The 23,505-nt window shown below is 42.3% G+C and overlaps 1 protein-coding gene across 1 annotated transcript in view; it reads right to left on the reverse strand.

Annotated features, from left to right (window-relative positions):
- LOC126354901 (uncharacterized) overlaps nt 1-23,505 on the reverse strand; it is a 365,410-nt gene that overhangs the window by 127,660 nt on the left and 214,245 nt on the right. Inside the window, exons 11-12 of the mRNA XM_050004967.1 lie at nt 23,192-23,243; nt 3,456-3,526 (exon numbers count right to left, since the gene is read on the reverse strand). Coding sequence (XP_049860924.1) covers nt 3,456-3,526; nt 23,192-23,243 — 123 coding nt within the window. The remainder of the gene's footprint in view (nt 1-3,455; nt 3,527-23,191; nt 23,244-23,505) is intronic.

Genomic DNA, 23,505 nt, shown 5'->3' on the forward strand with positions numbered 1-23,505 from the left:
GAATATTGCTATTTTGTCCTCGGTCAGATATAAAGAAGTAAGTGTTTCAGCAGTTTTGGAAATTTAACCCTTGTGGGGGTGAAATAGTAGATGAAAATACCTTTTAAAAATAAATAATTATTAAACCTACATCATGACTTCTCATTTACAAATAAAAAATAACTGTTTAGAGTTTTTTGGAAATTCTACCCCTGAGAGGGAGAATTACAGGATAAATTCTTTTATAAAATATTTTGCTATTAAAACATTTTTAAAGATAAATCTGTGAAAAATTGAATCTGGATACCGTGTTAGAACTAAAACATACGAGTTTCACTGCTATTCTAAATTCTGCTCCTATGGGGATGAATAAGGGGATGAGAGTTTTCACATTAAGGCCGGCCGGAGTGGCCGTGAGGTTCTAGGCGCTACAGTCTGGAACCGAGCGACCGCTACGGTCGCAGGTTCGAATCCTGCCTCGGGCATGGATGTGTGTGATGTCCTTAGGTTAGTTAGGTTTAATTAGTTCTAAGTTCTAGGCGACTGATGACCTTTGAAGTTATGTCGCATAGTGCTCAGAGCCATTTGAACCATTTTTTTCACATAAATATTTCGTTATGCAAGCATATGCAAAGCCGAATCTATGAAAATTTATATTTGGCTTCTCTGTTAGAAATAAAAAAAAGTGCCCATTTCCTTGTCTTTGGAAAATGAGCCCCTGAGGTGATGAAACGCGAGATGAAATGTTTTATAAAAATAAAATAAAAAAATTTTAAAAGAAAATCTACGAAATCGCTATTTGGCTTTTCAGTTAGAAATAAAAACAATATGTTTTATTATTTTTGGAAATTCAAACTCTAATGGGGTGAAATAGGGCCTTACTGATTCGCTGACTCCTCATCACCCAATCCAAACCGCTAATGAGAGAAACTTGAAATTTGGAGGAGATTTGAATCTTATACAGTAGGCACCGTTTACAGTAGGCACCGTTTAAGAAAGGATTGTACGATGAGATGAAGATAATGTTTGGTTTGTGGGGCGCCCAAATGCGCGGTTATCAGCGCATGTATAAAGCCCCAATCTTTACACAGTCCAGTCTCGCCACATTCACGCACGATGATGAAATGATGAGGACAACACAAAAACCCAGCCCCAGGGCAGCCAAAATCCCCAACCCGGCCGGGAATCGAGCCCAAGACCCCGTGATCCAGAGGCAGCAACGCTAGCCAGTAGACTAAGAGCTACGGACTAGATTCTACGAAATACCAGTACTAATGGGGATAGAGGGGGGGATACAGGGCGAAAGTCTTTTTGCAAATGTGCCACTGTGAAGGCAATTTTCGAGCTAGAACTACGAAAATTGATGTTTGGTGTCTCAGTCAGAAACAAAAATAATACGTGCTTCACCATTTTTGGACATTCAACCTGTACAGGGATAAAATTATGAGTGAAAGTAATTTTGAAAACCATGGACCTTGCCGTTGGTGGGGAGGCTTGCGTGCCTCAACGATACAGATAGCTGTACCGTAGGTGCAACCATAACGGAAGGGTGTCTGTTGAGAGGCCAGACAAACGTATGGTGCCTGAAGAGGGGCAATAGCCTTTTCAGTAGTTGCAGGGGCAACAGTCTGAATGATTGACTGATCTGGCCTTGTAACATGAACCAAAACGGCCTTGCTGTTGTGGTACTGCGAACGGCTGAAATCAAGGGGAAACTACAGCCGTAATTTTTCCCGAGGGCATGCAGCTTTACTGTATGGTTAAATTATGATGGCGTCCTCTTGGGTAAAATATTCAGGAGGTAAAATAGTCCACCATTCGGATCACCGGGCGGGGACTACTCAAGAGAACGTCGTTATCAGGTGAAAGAAAACTGGCGTTCTACGGATCGGAGCGTGGAATGTCAGATCCCTTAATCGGGCAGGTAGGTTAGAAAATTTAGAAAGGGAAATGGATAGGTTAAAGTTAGGTATAGTGGGAATTAGTAAAGATCGGTGGCAGGAGGAACAAGACTTCTGGTCAGGTGAATACAGGGTTATAAATACAAAATCAAATAGGGGTAATGCTGGAGTAGGTTTAATAATGAATAAAAAAATAGGAGTGCGGGTAAGCTACTACAAACAGCATAGTGAACGTATTATAGTGGCCAAGATAGATACGAAGCCCATGCCTACCACAGTTGTACAAGTTTATATGCCAACTAGCTCTGCAGATGACGAAGAAATTGAAGAAATGTATGATGAGATAAAAGAAATTATTCAGGTAGTGAAGGGAGACGAAAATTTAATAGTCATGGGTGACTGCAATTTCGATAGTAGGAAAAGGGAGAGAAGGAAACATAGTAGATGAATATGGATTGGGGCTAAGAAATGAAAGAGGAAGCCGTCTGTTAGAATTATGCACAGAGCATAACTTAATCATAGCTAACACTTGGTTCAAGAATCATTAAAAAGAAGGTTGTATACATGGAAGAATCCTGGAGATACTATTAGGTATCATATAGACTATATAATGGTAAGACAGAGATTTAGAAACTAGGTTTTAAATTGTAAGACATTTCCAGGGGCAGATGTGGACTCTGACCACAATCTATTGGTTATGAACTGTAGATTAAAACTGAAGAAATTGCAAAAAGGTGGGAATTTAAGGAGATGGGACTTGGATAAACTGACTAAACCAGAGGTTGTACAGCGTTTCAGGGAGAGCGTAAGGGAACAATTGACAGGAATGGGGGGAAGAAATACAGTAGAAGACGAATGGGTAGCTCTGAGATATGAAGTAGTGAAAGCAGGAGAGGATCAAGTAGGTAAAAAGTCCAGGGCTAGAAGAAATCCTTGGGTAACAGAAGAAATATTGAATTTAATTGATGAAACGAGAAAATATAAAAATGCAGTAAATGAAGGAGGCAAAAAGGAATACAAACGTCTCAGGGCAGCGTGGAGGGTAAAAATGTAGAGGGAGACCAAGAGATGAATACACTAAGCAGATTCAGAAGGATGTAGGTTGCAGTAGGTACTAGAAGATGAAAGAGCTTGCTCAGGATAGATTAGCATGGAGAGCTGCATCAAACCAGTCTCAGGACTGAAGACCACAACAACAACAGCAATCATTATGAGATCACTACCAGGGCAGTTTAAAGCTGCATTCATGAAAACTGGTATTTGACTCCTTGGTTAGAAATGGAAAAAATTACGTGTTTGAATGTTTGTTGAGATTCAACCCACCCACTAACGGACTGAAATAGGGGATGAGAAGTTTTATGAAATTCATTAAGCTAGTATTATATTATTTAAGCAATCTATTGATGGTAATGTACGTAGTCAAAAAGGGCCAGATGTGTTCTATACTAAACGGTGTGTTAACTGTTGGAACTTTGTGGCGTAACGAGTCGAGTCAGAAAGTCTGAAAGATATTCTATGCAACGAGTACTCGGACAAATGGCAAAATATTCTACAAATATATTCTAGGTCACTTACCTGGAAGCCACCCCCTCCTTTTTTTGGAGCCGTAGAATGTAGGAACTTTGGAGGTAATCCAAGCGCTTTAGCTGCCAAACAAAAATAATTGAATGACATTTTTCATTTCGCCAGTGACATTTTATGAAAAAGATAGCATATTGACAATGTTTAGCATATCATACGAAGAAAAAGTTTTATAAATTAGATCTACAATGACGGAAAAAATCACAATATCAAGAATGAGTTGTGCAACATAAATGAAAGTTTCTAGGCGTGTTTCTATATCTGAAAGATGATTTCTATTCAAATTTCATGCTAGTCGCATAAGAGTGGTATTAGTAGCGTCGCTATGAGAATGAAAATCGGGTTTGCACACGCTGTAACGGGAGTGAATGTCAATCATCTTTGAGACTGGACGTCGTGAGTAGATGTTAGTCAAGAATGCCTTTAACTCGACAAAGGTGCCATTATCAACACCTCACTGATGGTAAATGAGGTCGTGTAAGAGGGCTACGAGAAGCTGGATGTTCCTTCTGTGATACTGCAGAAAGACTTGGCAGGAATGTAGCTACAGTGCATGGTTGCTGCCAGCGGTGGTCACGAGAATGTAAGTAGACATACTGGACCTACACCTGGAGTTATGGTCTGGGATGGATTTTCGTATAATATCAGGAGGACTCTCGTGGTTATCCCACGCACCCTGACTGCAAATTTGTACGTCAGCCTTGTGATTAGGTGTTTTACAGCAGGATAACGCTCGCCCACACGCCGCTGTTGTAATCCAACATCCTCTACAATATGTCGACATCTTGCCTTGGCCAGCTCGATCAGTTAATTTGTCTTCAGTCTAGCACATATGGGACATCATCGGCTGACAACACCATCGTCATCCACAACCAGCATTAAGCGTCCCTGTACTGACCGACCAAGGCAACAGGCATGAAACTCCATTTCACAAATTGATATCTGGCATCTGTACAAAACAATGCGTGCGCGTTTGTGTGCTTACCTTCAACATTTTGGCATTTACACCGTTTATTAGTGTACCAAGATTTCACATTTGCAATGGCTTATGTCGCGCTTACATTAACCTGTGATCTTGCAATGTTAATCACTTAAATATGTTCTCTCTCTCTCTCTCTCTCTCACTGGTTATACCGGACTCGAGAGTCCATTACCGGAGCAACGTATTTTCGCCATCTGTCCCTGTCTTGGACTATTTCCTTCCATTCACTTTCAATACCTAGGCTCCTCAAATCAGCCTTCACATTGTCCCCCCATCTACGCCTCGATCTCCCCACAGGACGTTTTCCCTCTAGGTGCCCTACCAGTAATCTGCGCGCTGGCCTGCCCTCATCCATTCGAGCTACGTGAACCGCCCATCGCAGCCTACGTGATTTAATAATACTGATTATGTCAGGGCTTGAATAGAGTTCGTGAACCTCTTCGTTATGCAGTTTTCGCCACTCTCCGCTAATGTCATCCCTTTTTGCTCCGAAAATTTTCCTCAAAATTTTGTTTTCGAATACTGGAAACGGCTTTTCATTTTGTACAGTGAGAGACCAAGTCTCACACCCATACAGCATAACTGGTAGAATAATAGTTTTGTATATTCTAATCATTAAATTCCTAGACAATATCCGTGATGAAAGTAATCTATTCAGTGAGAAGTAGCACGCATTTCCCGCCCGTAATATCTTCTTCAGTTCGGATTCAATCTCATTTCTCGAAGTGATGTCCACACCTAGATACTTCAATGTGTTCACTTTTTCAAACTGCGTGTCTCCAACTCTGAACATTTCCTGATATACTGCCGTTAGCATTTTAGTAGTAACCAGGTATTTAGTTTTGTCTTCACTTGTCCTTAGACCCATATCTTTACTAGCCTTGTTTAACGCATTCGCATTTGCTGTTACAGATTCTTTGCTATCGCTAATGATGTTTAGATCGTCTGCATACCCTAATATCTTAATATTTCTATTTAACTCCACACCCTCTGAATTATCTGCTGCCATTCGTACAATATATTCTAGGACTAAATTAAAAAGTAGCGGAGACAGAGCATCTCCGTGCTTACGTCCGTTCTTTATTACAAATTCTTCTGACTCCAGTTTCCCCACGCGTACTCTACCTTTTGTGTTTTTCAAACTCGCTTCTATAAGTCTGACATACTTCTTTGGTATTCCTAGTTCCAAAAGATATCTGTATAATTTTACTGCAATACTGAATCATATGCTTTTGTAAAATCTATGAAAAGATTATGAACTGGTTTATTGCATTCCCATTTCTTTTCTAAAATTTGACGCAGGGTGAATATTTGGTGTATAGTTGATCTGTTCCTCCGAAAGCCGACTTGGTAATCCCCCACAATTTCATCTGCATATGGTGTAAGCCTGCTTAGCAGAATATTCGAGAAAATTTTGGAACATACTGGTAATAGCGATATCGCTCTATAATTACTACAATCCATTTTGTCACTTTTCTTAAAAATTGGGATCAGAATCGACTCCTGCCACTCTTCAGGTATCATCTCTGAGTTCCATACTTTAGTTATCACTTTGTGAACTACTTCCACCAATTTCTGTCCCCCATTTGTAACTAATTCTGCAGTTATGCAATCTGATCCTGGTGCTTTATGGTTTTTCAATTTGTTGATTGCATCTCTTACTTCCTTTAACGTTGGCTCAGGTATCTGGGGTCCTGCTGTATGTATTTCGTACACCTGCTCATTTCCTGCTTCCTGGCGTACATTTAATAGATGCTCAAAATACGCCGTCCATTTATTTAATATAGCACTGGGATCTGTCAGTATTCCCCCAGCATCCCCTCGAAGTGCATTTGTCCTAGCCTTGAGGCCCTTCCTATACCCATTTATGTCTAGGTAAAGTTCCCTAATGTTTTTTGTTTTACTTTTTGTTTCCATTTTTGTAATTTGATTGTGCAAATAATCCCTCTTCTTCGCCCGTAGCCTACGACCAACTTCCCTTCTCAAGTTCAAGAACTCCTCTCGTTTTCTGTCTCCCATTCTATCCCAATCTAATCGCGCTTTTCTCCTTTCCTCTACCAATTTCTTGCATTCCTCATCAAACCACGGTTTCTTCCTGTTCTTCTTAACTGTACCTATTGTGACCTTCGCTGCCTCTTTGTTATTATTCCTCACAGTGATCCACTGTTTATTTACATCCTCGTCTTGATCTTTGTGTGTCCTGAGAGCATCAAACCTATTTGAAATTTCAATCATGTACCTTCTTCTAAAGTTTTCATCATTTAGCTTGTCAGTGTCGAACCTATCAAGTTCTGCATTGTGACACCTTGATGTTGCTGTAGATAGCCGTTGGTGAACTTTGGGAACTACAAGAAAATTATCAGAATCGCAGTCTGTTCCCCTGAAAGTCCTAACATTTTCTATACTAGTGTGCCATCTCCGATCTACAAGAATATGATCAATTTGGTTTCGGGTGTATCCATCCGGAGAGACCCAAGTTGCTTTACGAATGTCCTTCCTTTTGAAATTTGTGCTCTCAACAATCATGTCTTTTGAAACAGCAAAATTAACCACCCTTTTGCCATTATCATACAAAATGTTATGCAAACTTTCTTTCCCAATTGTAGGCCGGAATGCTTCCTCCTTCCCTATATTCGCATTAAAATCGCCTATGATTAATTTTGTATCATACTAGGAGAAATCATCCCACAGTTGATCTAGTACTTCATAAAAGCCGTCTTTAACAACTTCTTCAGTGTCCTCAGTTGGTGCGTGTACATTAATTACTACTAGTCTATTCCACCGTCCGAACAACACTATAACTGATAGTCGGTCACTAATGAACCTTATATCTCTGATTGCGTGAAGCACTTTTCTCTGTACTGCGAAACCTGTTCCGAAACTGTGAGCTTCTGCACCTCCATAGAAAAATGTATAGTTACCTCTCTTTATGCTACCCTCCCCTTGCCACCGAGTTTCTTGAATAGCTGTAATGTCTACATTGTATCTATCTAATTCGTCTAATAATGTCTGGAATGTTCCTGGCCTGTTCAAATTTTTAACGTTCCATATTCCTAACCTGAAAGTTCCTTTCGGCCTGAATCTCTTCGAAGTAGGTTCCGCCCGGAGATCCGAATGGGAACCTGGTTACCTCCGGAATATTTTTCTTCAAAGGGACGCATGCCCATTAATGTCGCTGATTCTTGATGAATAGATTTGATAGTAAGAGAAGAAGAAACAGGGATGGTTCATCACGCCATCGCCTGCTCCCCACCTTCTGTCCGCGACTGCTTATTTTTTGTATTCGCAGCTACCCTTCATATCTGTAGGCCGTATCCCCTATCCGCAACCTGGGAACGCGCTGTGCCGCGGTGGTAGGGACCCAAGAGACAGACTTAAATATGTTACCTAGACAAATATAGTCCCGAAATTTCATTACTCTACATTAATTATTTTTGGTGCTGCGATGTTTTCGGTCTGTGTGTTACACTGCAATACTAATTAGAGTTATTTTCTACTTATATTCTACATTCGCTAATATTTGTACACAGAAGCTGGAAGTTTGAGATGAGACTAAAAAACTTGAAAAACTACAGGGTGAACAATTTTAATGAGTCTGAATATTTTATGTGCTATTAATATTATTGTATGATAATTTGCGTACTTAATTATCACTGTAGAACAAGAGATATTAGTAGCGTTGAGAAACACCTAAAATAGGTCAAAGTGAAGAAAGTTCCATGGTCTGATGGAATCCATATCAAATTCTATACTGAATTTGAGGTTGAGTTAGCCCCTTTTTTAACCATAATGTATCGAAGATCCCACGAACAAAAAACCATGACCGGCAGTTGGAAGAAAGCAAAGGGCACACCTCTCTACAGGAAAGGTAGTAGAAGTAATCCACAAAACTTTCATCCAACATCCTTGACATAGATTTGTTGTAAAATCTTAGAACATATTTCGAGCTTAAACGTAATAAGCTATCTCGGAAAATGACGTCCTGCACGCCAACAAATATGAATTCAGTACACACATATCATATGAAATCCAACTCGCACTTTTGTCACATGGTTTACTGAAAGCCATGGATTAAGACAGCTAGCTCTTTCTGAACGGCATTTGACTCAGTACTACATCTACAGTTATTATCAGAAATACGATTGTATGTGGTATGAGGCCAAATTAGTGACTGAATTGGGGATTACTTGGTAGGGAGGACGCACCAAGATATCTTGGATGGAGAGTCATTGACAGATGCAGGTGTAACTTCGGGTCTGCCTCAGGGAAGTGTTTTGGGACCCTTACTGTTCATGTTGTATATTAATATCCTCGAGGACAATATCAATAGTAATCTCAGGCTTTTTGTAGATGACACAGTTATTTATAATGAAGAACTATCTGAAAAAAGCTGCATAAATACTCGTATTCAGCCATATCTTGATAAGATATCAAAGAGGTGTAAGAATAGGCAACTTGCTTTAAATGTTCAGAAATGTAAAATTGTGTACTTCATAAAACAAAAAACATTATTGTCTCACTATAATACAGTGAACCATTGTTAGAATCGATAAATATCTGGATGGTACAGTTTTTAGATATATAAAATGCAATGATTACAAAGGCTTAATCATGTGTAAAACAGGTAGTGGACTTCAGTTTAATAGTTGAATCCTGGGGAAATGCAGTCAGTCTACATAGGTGTGCTCGCGTAAGCTGTCGCCAGCACATCGTCTTCAAAGATGTAGGAAGAAGATCAATAGTAGGTGCTGGATCAAGCGCGCCTCTCAGAAGAGAGGCCAAAGACAGACTCGCAAACAACACACTGCCAATGCCCTCTCGGCCGCACGTACTTAGATGGCCGCCGCTGACTGGAGGGCTCAGTCTCAGTCACTAACTCAGTCTGAGTCACTAGCTCAGTCACTGATGCGCCAGCTCGCACTCCAGTTCAGGGTCTATCATTTATCGTATTGTGGGACTTGCATTTCACAAGCAGTGAGGCTAACATGGACTATTACAAAAGAGCTTGTAGCACAACACATGGACTGTGATAAAGATAAGTAGCTTCCTGTTCATATAAATAAAGAACCCTGTTAATCCATGTATGCAGTTGTGTTGTATAAAGAGGATACTGACCACCAACAACGTCCTCTCCCTTGTTTCCTACAGTACAAGACTACAGTGGCAACGAGGATATGCTAATTCTGTACAGATCCAAGATAATCAACTTGGCCGAAGATTTTGTTTGCTTCTCTTGTGTTTTAACTTGCAGGGGTGCTCATTTCTACTTGCTCAGTTGTTGTTGTGTTCTTGCATGTATTCCAGGAGGAGAGCCGCAGAACGAATCAGATTTCTTTTTTCAGAAGCTTTGCTTGCTTTTTGCTATAACATACTTGTGTAAACCATGTCTACCCCCCCCCCCCCCCCCTCCACTCCCTGCCTCCGCGTCTCAGTCGCAGACGGTCGATGTGATAGATCTAACACAAGTTTTTCAGTCTCAGAACCATCAAATTGCTACCCTCCTCACGACTGTTCAACAACTACTGGTTGCTCAAGCTGCGTCGCCCTCACAACAAACCAAACAACCAGTCCAACAAGTGCCGCCGACGAGCATCCCAACGTTCCGGCAGTTTACTGACACAGAAGAGAAATGGCACGAATACCTGACTCAGTTCCAAGCACACTGTCAAGTCCATCGCGTCATGGCACTGTGAAGTTACAATACTTCCTTTCGATTGTTGGGTCCCCAGTGTTCAAGTTAATACATTAGTACAAAAACTGTTCCTAACCGCGTCTTCGGACGAACTCAGCTATGACTAAGTAATCGCTGCATTAACTCATATTATGGTCAGCAAATACAATTAGCTACAGCTAGATTTCAGTTCTTTCGCTTGCAGGAAAAGTCGCCAGTGGTACACAGAATTAACGGGGATGACCAGGAAGAGTAAATTTAAGTGTAGTTGTGGCAACTTTTATAGTGATTTAACAGCAATATGATTTGGATCCCAAAGCGGCCGATCAGTTTGACTAGGCCCGATTTGTCGGGTCGAGTTGCCCCTTGCTCGCGACCGCCCGGAGCAGCCACGAAACGAGCGCGCACACATCCACGTGGACAGCCACATAGTCATGTGAACACACCTGTGAAATTAGTGAAGTCTTGCTCTAGATGTTTTGCTCACCATAAAAGACAGGATTGCCCATCACGTAACGCAACGTGTGGGAAGAAAGGTCATGTCCAAGCGGTTTGTTTGCAGCTGCACAAAAACGCCAAAAAACAGGCTAGGGCACATGCAGTGAATGCTGTTTTCTCAAAATCTACAAAGGATTGTAAAAAAAAGGAAGACTGAGGTTGTGCCTTCTTCTCGCTATAGTGCTGTGCAACGACGTTCTAACAAGCTATTTGTCTCAATGCGATCTGCTGGTCGTCGTGTGAACTTTCAGTTAGACACAGGTGCCTCAGTAACTTTGTTTAATCGTGCCACGTACGAACAGTTAGGCTCACCACCCCTTTCTAAATCTAACAAGCATCTCACTGCTTACAACCTACAGGAAACTCCAGTGCTTTGGGCAGTATAGTTTGCCTGCCTCTTACAAATCTCACACTAGGACAGTGCATTTCACTGTGTTGACATTAAGAGACAGTGAGGACATATTAGGCTTAGATGCCTTCGATTTGTTTGGACTTAGCATCCAAGACAATGCACTTTCAGTGTCTGCTCTTGATCCAATACACAATGTAACTAGCTTGCTTAAAGAATTCCCTGAACTATTTTCAGAAGGAAAGGGAAAATCTAATAACTTTGTAACGCATGTTACATTGAAAGACAATGCACAGCCTAAGTTTTCCAGGCCCACCCCGTTCCAATTGCTTTAAGAGACAAAGTAGGCAGTGCATTAAAAGAATTGCAAGATAATGGTGTAATTCCTCCCATCCAAGCTAGTCAATGGGCAAATCCTCTCGTTTTGTTGCCTAAGCCATCTGCTCGCATTCGCATTGTATTGACTCCAAATAGACAGTCAACCCACAGCCTAGCCCCAGGATTTGATACTTATCCGTTGCCTCGCGCTGAGGAACTCACGGTGCCTGGTGCAGAATGTTACTTTTGTAAGACAGATTTGCGTAATGCCTACTTGCAAATTCCTTTGGATGAAAATCACATAAAGTGTTTGTTTCAAATACACTTTAGGACTGTTAAGTATTTGCGTTTGCACTTTCACACCCTAAATTTTTCAACGTTACTTGGTACAGCTGACTGCAAAAGTGCCATTTTGTTCAAACCACCTCGACAATACTATCGTCTTAACTCGTACATTAGAGGAACACATTGCCAGTTTGGGTACACTTTTTCGAGTGTTGTCAGAACCAAGACTCAAGTGTCGTCTCGAAATGTGTGACGTTTTTCAAACTGAACTACCGTATTTAGGTCATGTGCTAAACAGTCAGGGTGTGCACCCTCTTCAATCTCATTTGCTTGCAATCAGTAACCTATCTGTTCCTCGCAATTTTCTGAGCTGCAGTCAGTGCTAGGCAAGATGACATACTACATTCGGTGCATACCAAATGCCCCTTACATCGCGGCTCCATTGCATCGCTTGCGTGGCAAAAATGTAACTGTTGTGTGGACCAAAGACTGTCAAGACGCATTTCAGAAACTCGAAGATGCCTTGCTTAGTGACAGATGTTTAGTGCATTTTGACCCTGCCAAGTCAGTAGTTATGCTAATCGACAATTCTTCTAATGGAATCGTCACTGTGCTTTCGCACAGAACTGCTGCACCTACTGCTTTTGCCTGAAAGTAGTTAAACTCAGTGCAATTACTCTCAAATTGTAAAAGAGAGTCTCGCTATTGTGTATGGTGTCACATAATTCCATCACTATTTCTATGATCCCTAGTTCTTTTTAGTAACAGATCACATGCCTTTGTAGTCCTTGTTTCATCCGTCAAAGCCGGTTCCTACGCGCGCTGCTCAAAAATTGCAACACTGGGCTTTGTTTCTTTCACAGTATCAGTATGAAACTGTGTGCAAATCTACGGCAAAATATGGCAACGAAGACGCCCTACCTCGCCTTCCGATTGGCCCATACTCTGATTCTGATGCATCTGCCGCATCTTGTTGCCAAATCGATGCGCAGGACTCTGAATTGCAGGAATATTTTCCCTTGCACTACATAAAAATTGCACATGCCTCTGAAGCAGACCCAGATCTCAAGATTTTGTTGCATTACATTCCCACGTCTCGGCCTCGTTCATTGAAGAATATCGAGAACTCAGTTGTGCGCCGATTTTTTGCACGCATAACGTTTCAGTTCAACAGGGTGTGATACTAGTTGAAAATGACAGTGGGCGTGCTTATTCCCAAAGTGTTGCAGAAGGATGTGTTGCCTTTGCTCCACCGAGGACATTGGAGAATTGCTCGCACTAAACAGATAGCGCGACAGCACTGTACTTGGCACTGTACATTGAACAGATGACGTCGCTCATGCGCGGAAGATCCGTCCGCTCTGTCAGACATTCTCAGCTTGGCCTAAGACTCAATCGCCTTGGGGAACACTGATTTTGGAGGACCGTTTTGGAACACTCGTTGGCTCATAGTAGTAGACTCATTTTAGCAAGTTCCCATTTGCGGTACTTATGAATTCTAATAACGTCGCGTAGCACGATTCAAACGTTGTCCTCCATATTTTTCATCGAAGGTTTGCCAGTTGTCAGAAGTACTTGTGTCGGACAATGGAACACGGTTCATTTCACGAGATTTTGAACAGTTTTGTGAACCAAATGGCATTCGTCATCTAACAAGCGCTCCGTTTCATTCGCAGTCCGACGGAGAAGCAGAATGATTCGTACGCACTTTTAATCAACATATGGCAAAGATTAGCACCACCCTCACATGGGAACAGGCGCTGCAACTCTTCCTCACCCCCTACGCTCCCATCCACGAGACAATCCATCTGAACCTCTGCATGGTCGCCGCCATCGGACGCTCATGCACTTGCTACACCCACTGCAGCATCCGGCGCCGCCAATGGTGCGCAAATATCGCGTTGTGCCGCGCGATCTGATTCTTTCTAGGGTTTATGGCAACCGTGGGTGCTGGGAAAGAGGCGTGATCCAAGAACGCATTGGCTCTTTTATGTACTTAATTGCAGGTCCCAATGGTTTGCAGCGCCGACACCAGGCCACCAGACCAATTTCGTGCGTGTCATTTGCCCCGAGATTCTGCTGCTTTTCTTCCCCCAGATTCACGGTCTCAAGAAATCACGCAGTCTTCACAGCCGCCCGCTGATGCCACCAGGGCACCCCAGGAGGAGCGGATGGATGATGCCCCTTCGCCCCCACCGACCCCGCTCGCCGACTCGGTGGACTTGGACCCGCCTTCGCCATGGCTGTCAGCATCATCACCCCAGGACACGCCCTCAGGCCTGGGTGTGTGCACTAGCAGCACTTTTCAGGAGCATTTCCTGTTGTCTCACAAGCCAGATGGCAGGGGACAGACACCGTCCTCCACAGGCATAGCGCTCCCAGCTCATCTCTACATCCAGCACCCAACACCCTGCCTCCCTCCCTGTTGTCATTCGCATCTTCTCTACATGACAACAGAGCAGCATTTCAACATTTCATGGGGTGGGGGGGGGGGGGTGTCGGCAGGGAGGATAAAATGTTGCAAGAAGACAGATAGTAGGCGCTGAATCAAGCGCGCCTGTCAGGAGAGAGAGGCCAAAGACATACTTGCAAGCAACAAGCCGCCAACGCCCTCTCGACCGCAAGTATTTAGATCTCCACCACTGACTGGAGCGTCAGTCACAGTCACTAGCTCTGATCTCAGTCACTAATATGGTAGCTCAGTCACTAGCTCAGTCACTGATGCACCAACCTATACTCCAGTTTGGCGTCTGTCATCCATTGCATAGCGGGAGTTGTACTTCACCAGCAGTGAGGTTAACGTTCTCTATTACAGAATAGCTTGTACCACAACACATGGACTCTGATCAAGATAAGTAGCTTTCTGTTCATGTAAATAAAGAACCCTGTTAATCCCTGTGTGCAGTTGTGTTGTAGAAAGAGGATACTGGCCACCAAACAACATCATCTCCCTTGTTTACTATGGTATAAGGCTTTACAAAAGGAGACTGCTTACAAATCATTCATGCGACGTTGGATTCTGACCTTTGTTTTTTGAATTACATTAATTCTAAACTATGTGTCATCAATAATGATTAGAACATAAATTGACTGATTTTGATTACTTTCACACGACTTCTGTTTGAAATGTATTGCGAGTGAGACACTGCTGACAACAAACTTTTTAAAGAAGCAGTTAGGTCTTAACTGATACATTTCACGGTCCATATGTGATTGGTTCAGAAAAGCACATAAATAATTAGTACAATGGCACGTAACCTCTACCATGCATTTCACAGTGATTTTAGATTATAGTTGTGGATGTAGACATTGTTTGTAGGCATTTATTTTATGGAATTGAGTTATATGGTTTGCATCTTAGTGTTGTTCCGCCTACTACGGTCGCCTTATGCTTTCCATCTGCTCGCCGGCTTTATTCATTCCTTGTGAACAAATACACTGCCGACCGCGGTGGTCTCGCGGTTCTAGGCGCGCAGTCCGGAACCGTGCGCCTGCTACGGTCGCAGATTCGAATCCTGCCTCGGGCATGGATGTGTGTGATGTCTTAGGTTAGTTAGGTTTAAGTAGTTCTAAGTTCTAGGGGACTGATGACCACAGCGGTTGAGTCCCATAGTGCTCAGAGCCATTTTGAACAAATACACTGCTTGACAGTTGCAAAGAAACAACTGATCCTTACTAAGGAACAACTGCCAATTGTTATAGAACAACCGGCGACTACTACAGAACACCAGACCAATGATAGTAAAAGGAAACGTAGAGGGCGGGATACATTAACTGTAGCGAACGCTGTGCGCGAATGTTCTGCATGCATTCGACAGCACACCCAGTATATTGTTTGACAAAGGTTGTTGTTTAACTGATTATATTCAGTGTGGTAGAGCAACACGTCTGCAAGATGTAATTTGAGTGCTTACGATCGTCAACAAGCAGCTGGACGGCTCGAAGCCGGTCAGAGTTTAACTAATGTGTCCACAATAATGGGTGTTTCCACAAGGCTCATATTGCGATTAAAAACGCCCACTGAAGGTCGGAATGCTATACGAAAGCATGTTGCCTGTCTTAGATGGACCACCACGTCGCAAGAGGATCGATGCGTAGCCCCAGTGGCAAAAACGAAGACTATCTCACTCCTGATGCAGATCATGCAACCGCTACCAGTATAGTGACTCTGCCAGATCCATCTCACTGTGTTTAACCAGGCTAGTTGGTATGCTTGGAAGCCTGTTAAAACATCCACTTCAACCACGCCATTATCGGGACAGAGTTCCTTGGTGAGAGGAACATTTTGGTTGGGGTCAGAGTGGCTAGTGATTCTGAGCACCAGACAGTGTTGAGAGACAGGAACACGTTACACACCACAGACTGCTCACGTACGACATCGGTATGGCCTAGTCATTATGGTGTAGGCAGGTATTATACACTATGGCCAAACACTGTTGAATATCTTTGTGCGACGTACTGTTATAGTACAGCGGTATTGCAGGAAGATTATTCTGTATCATGTCCCTCTGTTTAGCGATGCTGTAGGCTCCCACTTCCTATTTGTGAACGACCATTCCCGCCCACACAGGACCACTGAGGTGTCTGACACACTGTCAAGTTAACGTATGGAATGGCCTGTGTACTCACCATGCCCAAACCCTATACATCAGTACTCTTCAACGCATAGCCCACCGGCCACAACTTGGCCCACACCCACGTTGAATCGAGCCCGCAGTAGCTCGATGAAGTTGTTGCTCTTTAGTCTGCTTTGTCTATTGTGTGCGGGTGGAAACAAGCATATGGGGCGATTGGATGGTTGCCTTCCTGCTAACATACCAGCCGTTCTCGTCCATTACCTGTTGCCCGCCGCGCGTTTCTCTGCCATTGATACCAGCGCATGCCTTTTTTTTTTCTCGTCTACGTTGGGCACATCGGCGAGGCGCGATAACGTCACCACCCGCGCTCGCTTCTTTTTTCGGTTCTGTCAATCAGTCAGACCAACTCTGTGCTGTTGCAGTGGTTGGACGTTGCATAATAGTTAGCTCCAAAGGTCGCGAATTTCCCACCGTTCGCGTTCGGGTGATGAAAGGTATGTAAATAAAGTTTAATTAGTCATCACACTATTTCCAAAAGCGACAATTGCGTGTAACATAATATGGATGGCTGTATGAGTGGTCGCTTGTTTGTGTACTTGTAATGGGGTCGTAGACGAGCATAAGTTTTCCGGTAATGTGTGACCGGCAATGTGGCCTTAGGGGCAGGCAGTACGGCTGGGTTGCCTGACTTATGCTCGAAATGTTTTCGGGATTCTTGTGAGATGCCGACATCCCTGATATGACGGCGATATTGCCGATATATCGCTTGTTCGGTCAACATACACAGCAACTATTGTTTGTTATTCATTCTTTCACATACGTTTGTCTCTTTCGTGCATGTTTCGCGTTGACTTCCATGATTTGGCGTGGAATGGATGGCACCAACGTTGTGCGAATGTGTACAAGCTCCAAAATCTCGGAAATTGATAATGTGTTGTAATCGTATGATCTGACGTCAAACTATACATATATCTGTTCCTCTCTGACGCGCGTAGGGTTAGGGAAGAAGAATTCAATTTTACGAGTTTTGTAATCTAGGTTTCTAAGAGACCGACTTTGCCCCTTCACTACTAACTTCTCCATATTTTATTTTGATTTTTGATCGACCAATGAAACTTATGGAAATATTTATAATTTTATTCCAGAAGACGCACGCGATTACGAAGATCGGTATATTTGTTGGATGTATTAATTACCAATCAGTAATCCAGGAATGATAACACAGTCATGTCAGGCATGAAAATACAGAAAGTTGACACAAAATATGGTGTATTAACCAGAGTTAGATTGAAGTATATTTAACGACTGAACAAAATGGAAACATTCTATGTCTCATGTGTAATGAAAGAATATCATTTTGGAAGGTATGAACATAAAGTGCCATTATTATAAGAATATAGTGGTCAAATAAGGTGCTACCAAATCAGTTCATTGAGAAAAAAAATAGAGAGAAGAAAGAAGGACCGGTCGGCAGATCACGTTTAAAATACCAGAAGAAAACTCAGAGACTGTTACAAAACTATGCTTTAAGATTGCGGAAGCTACAACCAAAAGAGGAAAATTTTATCTTTTATCATCAAAGAATGTTTGGAAATATTTGCACTAGAAGCAAGTCCAGAACGGATATCATTAAAGAAAAAAAAGCAAGCTTGTCACATCGAACCATAGCACGACAATTTTACGGGGTGGCAAAAGATATTGAAATTGCATTTAAAGCACTATTAACTAAATGTGTATTTTACGGTTTAGCGCTCGATGAAAGCGCTGATACTTCAGATACCGACCAATCGGCAGTCTTTGTGAGAGGAGTGACAGAGAACTACACCATAATCGAGGAACTGCTCGACTTGAGTTCAATGGAAGGTACAACAACAGGACGAGAAATATATGAAGAGGTGAGAAGTTGAATGGCAAAGTTTGATATTCTAGGCGAAAATTTTTCAGCTTAACAACAGATGGTGCAGCAGCGATGATGGGAAGAACAAACGGATTTGTAACTTTGATGAGTAATAATACCATGACACACGATTGTAAAACGCCACTGCGTTATTCACCAAGATCAACAGTTTACCAATTTTCTTGATTTGAAGAATGTGATGGGAAAGGTAATATGGACTGTCAGATTAATACGTGAGAGAGGACTGAACCATAGACAATTTCAGATCTTCATGTCTGAAGCAGGCCCAGGGCACGATTATGTCGTATGTACTACAGTCGAGTTCGCTGGTTCAGCAGATCAGCAAATCTCATACGATTTTATTCTATGTTGTGAGAAATAAAACCTTTATGATCGGTGAAGGACAAAATATCACAGTTTTGGAAAATGAACGAAGGTAGAATGCTATGGGTTTTTCAGTTGCCGTAACTAAATATCTCGCCGACCTAAATCTAAAACTCCAATATAAAAATGAATGATGTGTAGAAATTTGTTGGCATATTTATTAAAAAAAACTTGCCTTACTCGAGAAACAGATAGGAGAAAGACAGTTGGGTCATTGGGAGACCACGGCTATAGGAAATCAAGAGATACTGTATTTCGACATTATCGTATCTTTGCTGCAAAAAAATGGGGAATGAATGCGAGGAAAGATTCACAGATTTAAAAAATCAAGAGTGCTATATGAAAGTATTCCATGTTACACCTACAAATGGAGTTGACTGAACTTAAAAGTAATGAAAATGTTGAAACAGCCTATTATAGTTGCCTGCATAGACTGATAATACGAGGGTCGTTCCGAAAGCAATGCCTCCTGTTTTTTATGGTGACTTTGGATGTCAGTGCAAGATGACGTTGATGTGGTACTGACGCTTGAACCTTCCTCTTTCATTCTCAGGTGGTTCTGTTGTTCTGAAATAGCTGGCGCCAGCACAGGAGAGTTCCAAAATGGAATCTGATATGGACGCGCGTATGAAACAGCGATGTCTGATTGAATTCCTCATTGATGAAGAAACTGCGCAGGTTGAAACCGATCTACTCTTGCTGTGTGTGGAGACGTTACAATAAACGTGAGCCGTGTGAAGTGATGAGTACAGCATTTTGAAAGTGGTGAAAAGGGTGTGCATGACAAGCCATGGCCAGGTCGACCGTGCACAGCTGTCATCCCTCGGAATGAAGACCGTCTTGATCAACTCATCAGTCATGATCGGCGGATAACGACTAGAGAATTGTGTGCAAAGCTGAATGTCGGATGCAATGCCTTATAAGCAATGTTGGAAAATCTTGGTTTTCGCAAAGTCTGTGCGTGATGCGTCTCGCGGATGCTTACAGAAGTACAAAAAACTAAACGAATGGAAATTTGTCGGGTTCTGCTGGACCAATATGAAGCTGAAGGTAATAATTTTCTAAATAGCATCTTCACCAGAGATGAGACGTGGTGTCACTACTAGGAGCTGGAATCCAAAAGACAGGCCATAGAATGGGGACATGTGAATTCTCTGTCAAGGAAGAGATTCAAGACAAAGCCATCTGGAGGCAAAGTGATGTGCACAGTCATCTGGGATAGCCAGGGTGTGGTTCTTTTGGGTGTCTTGGAGCATGGAGAAACTGTCAATTCTGCACGCTAAAAGACGACATGGACTAAGTTTAAAGCTCTAATTTCCTGGGTAAGGCCAGAAAAGAAGACCAACTTTCACCTGTAACATGATAACGCCAGGCCCCACACCAGTTTTGCGACCACGCAACTCACTACAAAATTCCGTTGGATTATCTTATCACGTCCATCTTACAGACCCGATTTAGCGCCTTCGGACTTTCATCTCTTTGGACCTCTGAAAGGTGCAATGCAAACATTTTCAAGACTCGTATGCTGTTGTCAAACTTGTAAGGAAATGGTTAGCCTCCGCTGGTTCCGACTTTTACAAGCGCGGTATGCAGGTTCTGGTTCATCGATGGCAAAAGTGCATAACGAATGGTGGTGACTATGTGGAAAAATGGCAGCCTGTAGCTGAAATATTGCTCTATTTAGCTGTGATGTTGTGATTTATATATCTCCTGTAGCTTCCATGCATAAAAATAGGCCGCGCGGAGTAGCCGCGCGGTCTATGATGCCTTGTCACGGTCCGTGCAGCTCTTCCCATCGGAGGTTCTAGTCCTTCCTCGGGCATGGGTGTATGTGTTGTCCATAGCGTAAGTTAGTTTACGTTAGATTAAGTAGTGTATAGGCTTAGGGACCGATTACCTCAGCAGTTTGATACCATAAGACCTTACCACAAACTTCCAAATAAAAATAGGAGGCCTTACTTTCAGAACGATCCTCGTATGAGACCCAATCAGTATCCCAACCTGTCCACACTAGCGCTTGAACAGGTGTCATTGTTCGGAAGCACATACATCTGTTTTTTCGCTCATGACAGATGTAAAATCGAAAACGAGATCTTCGCTAACAGGCAGCTACCTGAGCAGAATGCTCAGAATTCAACGTCAAATATATACGCAAACATCAACTGCTCAAACAAAGAAAAGTTATTTGTCTCATTAAGTTTTAGTTTTATTCATTTTACTTTTCATTACTTTTAAGTTTCATTTTAAGTTTGTAATAATCTAACATAAATACTTATTGCTCGCCTGCCTAGAAGAACTGTGTTTTTTCCGTTAGTTTCTTTCCTTAACGAAACCTTTTTTGGTATGAGCCGCCACATTGATAAAAGTTAACAATGTAGTCCACTTAGAAATTTAGTTGGACACCCTTGTTATGGAGCTTGCCTAGAATGCGCTCTGCAGACGGGTTCCTCGACCAATACCTTCTTCCAAAACTGTGCAAAAACTGACGACCGTCTTGAGAGGGTTCGAGTCCTCCCTCGGACATGGCTGTTTGTGTTTGTGCTTAGGATAATTTAGGTTAAGTAGTGTGTAAGCTTAGGGACTGATGACCTTAGCAGTTAAGTCCCATAAGATTTCACACACATTTGAACATTTTTGTCTTGAGAGGAGTACGACAACATTTCCCAAGGTCACGTCAACAGTTTGGCAGCAAGCATGAATAACAGGTGCAAAATATACGTTAGTTTTCGAGGAGGGCATATTCCTTACTGAGACTCAGATATCGAGTTTTATGTTTGGAGTCTGAGTTGTGTCAGACATGAACTTTGTTTCCATCTGTTAGCTTGCTTTCCCACTCGGTGAAATCTGTACCACTTTTCATTATAAATATACCACTCCAGCTCTATTACGTATGTACTATTTCATGTCGTCTATCGTTGCCTGTCCAACAGTCTCTGTTCCTAAGCAATTGTCAATCAGTGTAAATATTGTAAGGGCTGAAAGCGACTCGATTATTTGATGAAGTAGACATTTTTCTGCCATGTTAGAAATATATTAGAGAGAGCAGCGTGGTGGTTACAAGTGGAAGAAGGAAGGAAGGTCGGGGCATTAGAGACAGACCCTGCTGCACAGTACGTCATACGATCATCTCTGATGCCCATATCCTGTAGTTTGGACAGCAGGCGTTACATGTCTGACGTATGAAGACCGTCGGCTGTGCCTTTATTTTCGAGGTGACCGTGGCGTTAGCTTTCAACACGATTATACAGGGCAGCATCTTGTCCGTTTAATCATATATTCTTCCTTTTTCTCGCGTATTGTATGCACATAACAAGTAAATTATCGCTGTTTCTTCCCGCGCCCGGGTTCCCGGGTTCGATTCCCGGTGGGGTCAGGGGTTTTCTCTGCCTCGTGATGACTGGGTGTTGTGTGATGTCCTTAGGTTAGCTAGGTTTAAGTAGTTCTAAGTTCTAGGGGACTGATGACCATAGATGTTAAGTCCCATAGAGCTCAGAACCATTTGAACCAATTATCGCTGTTTACTGTTCTTCAAAATGGTTCAAATGGCTCTGAGCACTATGGGACTTAACTTCTGAGGTCATCAGTCCCCTAGAACTTAGAACTACTTAAACCTAACTAACCTAAGGACATGACACACATCCATGCCCGAGACAGGATTCGAACCTGCGACCGCAGAGGTCGCGCGGTTCCAGACTGTAGCGCCTAGAACCGCTCGGCCACCCCGGCTGGCTACTGCTCTTCCTGCTGTTGCAGTTTTGGTGACCAGCAGTGTATTCTAGGTCTGTAATTAATAATGGAATGGGGACGATGCCCTTCGCGTAGAACTAGCACGAAAAAAATGAATATGCTTGAAGTGTAAGGAGAGGAGAGGCTGCTGGCAGAAATACAAAGAATAAGATCCTGATCAAATAGCATACAAAAAATGACCCTCCAGCATCAGAGCACAGAGAAAATGAGACTCAAGGAAAAAAAATGGAGGAGAGAGAGGAATGTTGGAAAGAAGAGAATTTGATGTTACGTAGCATCTATCTGTGTGATACAGGATCTCAGTTATGAGATGTGTTAAGCAGAAAGTTGTAGGTTGGAAATATTTTGAAGTCTATTGCAGAGATTAGTGAAAGGATGGAAGATGTCACACCATTGTGAAAGCTTTTCTTTCTATCATCGAGCTTCACTTGGTAGAGATGTTGCGTATGTTCTACCGGTGACTCGATATGGTCAGTACTTGTGCAGCTTTCATCATTATAGATAACTGCACCATCGCCGAAAAGTTTGAGTTTTTCTACTGGCAGTCCTTGCCAGACGATTAGTATACAACATCAACAAAAAGGGCAGAACATATTTCCATGGGGCACCTAAGAAGTTACTTCTGCATATAGGCTATGTAAATGACTCTCCACCCAAAGTAACATGTTACGTTCTCCACACGAAGAAATCCTAAATCTAGTCACAAATTTCTCTTTATACCCCATGTGATCGTTAATGAACGCTGATATCGTATCGAGTAAAATGATTACCGAAATCCAAGAAATGCTGGCATAAATCACATGTTGGATGATGTTACGTTGTGCTTGTACTGAAGTAGACTCGACTCCAAAACCTGGCGTTCAGAAGGAAGGCAGGGACCTTTTGGTCACATAGTGCAACATGCAGAACACTGAGATAGTTTACCAAGTCATTTTACCTGTGCTGTGTTGGTTCAGCGAGATAGTAATACCTTAGCAATGCCAGCAGCGGTATTATAAACAATTAACCTGCTGAAGTCTTACCGAACCAATCATGAACGATGACCTCTAACTCCGTATACGCGGGGCAGGAGTACTGCAACAGGAAAAATTATTATTAGTAAAGCATTTGTAAGCCATGACTTACGATTTTTGGAAGGATTGGGAAATATATTGATGATACTATTCCAACACACAAATCCTATTGGAAATATTGAACTTGTAAAGGTGGTATGAGATTCTTTAAATAGCATAGGTAAGTGGTAGGTGTACAGTATCACAAAGAGTTGTCAAAAACTTGATGTTCCTCTACGGTCACATATTGTGAACGTAGAAAACGAACAGAATGGTATTTATTA

This window comes from Schistocerca gregaria, chromosome 3, assembly GCF_023897955.1.
Source record: "Schistocerca gregaria isolate iqSchGreg1 chromosome 3, iqSchGreg1.2, whole genome shotgun sequence".
Classification (NCBI taxonomy): domain Eukaryota; kingdom Metazoa; phylum Arthropoda; class Insecta; order Orthoptera; family Acrididae; genus Schistocerca; species Schistocerca gregaria.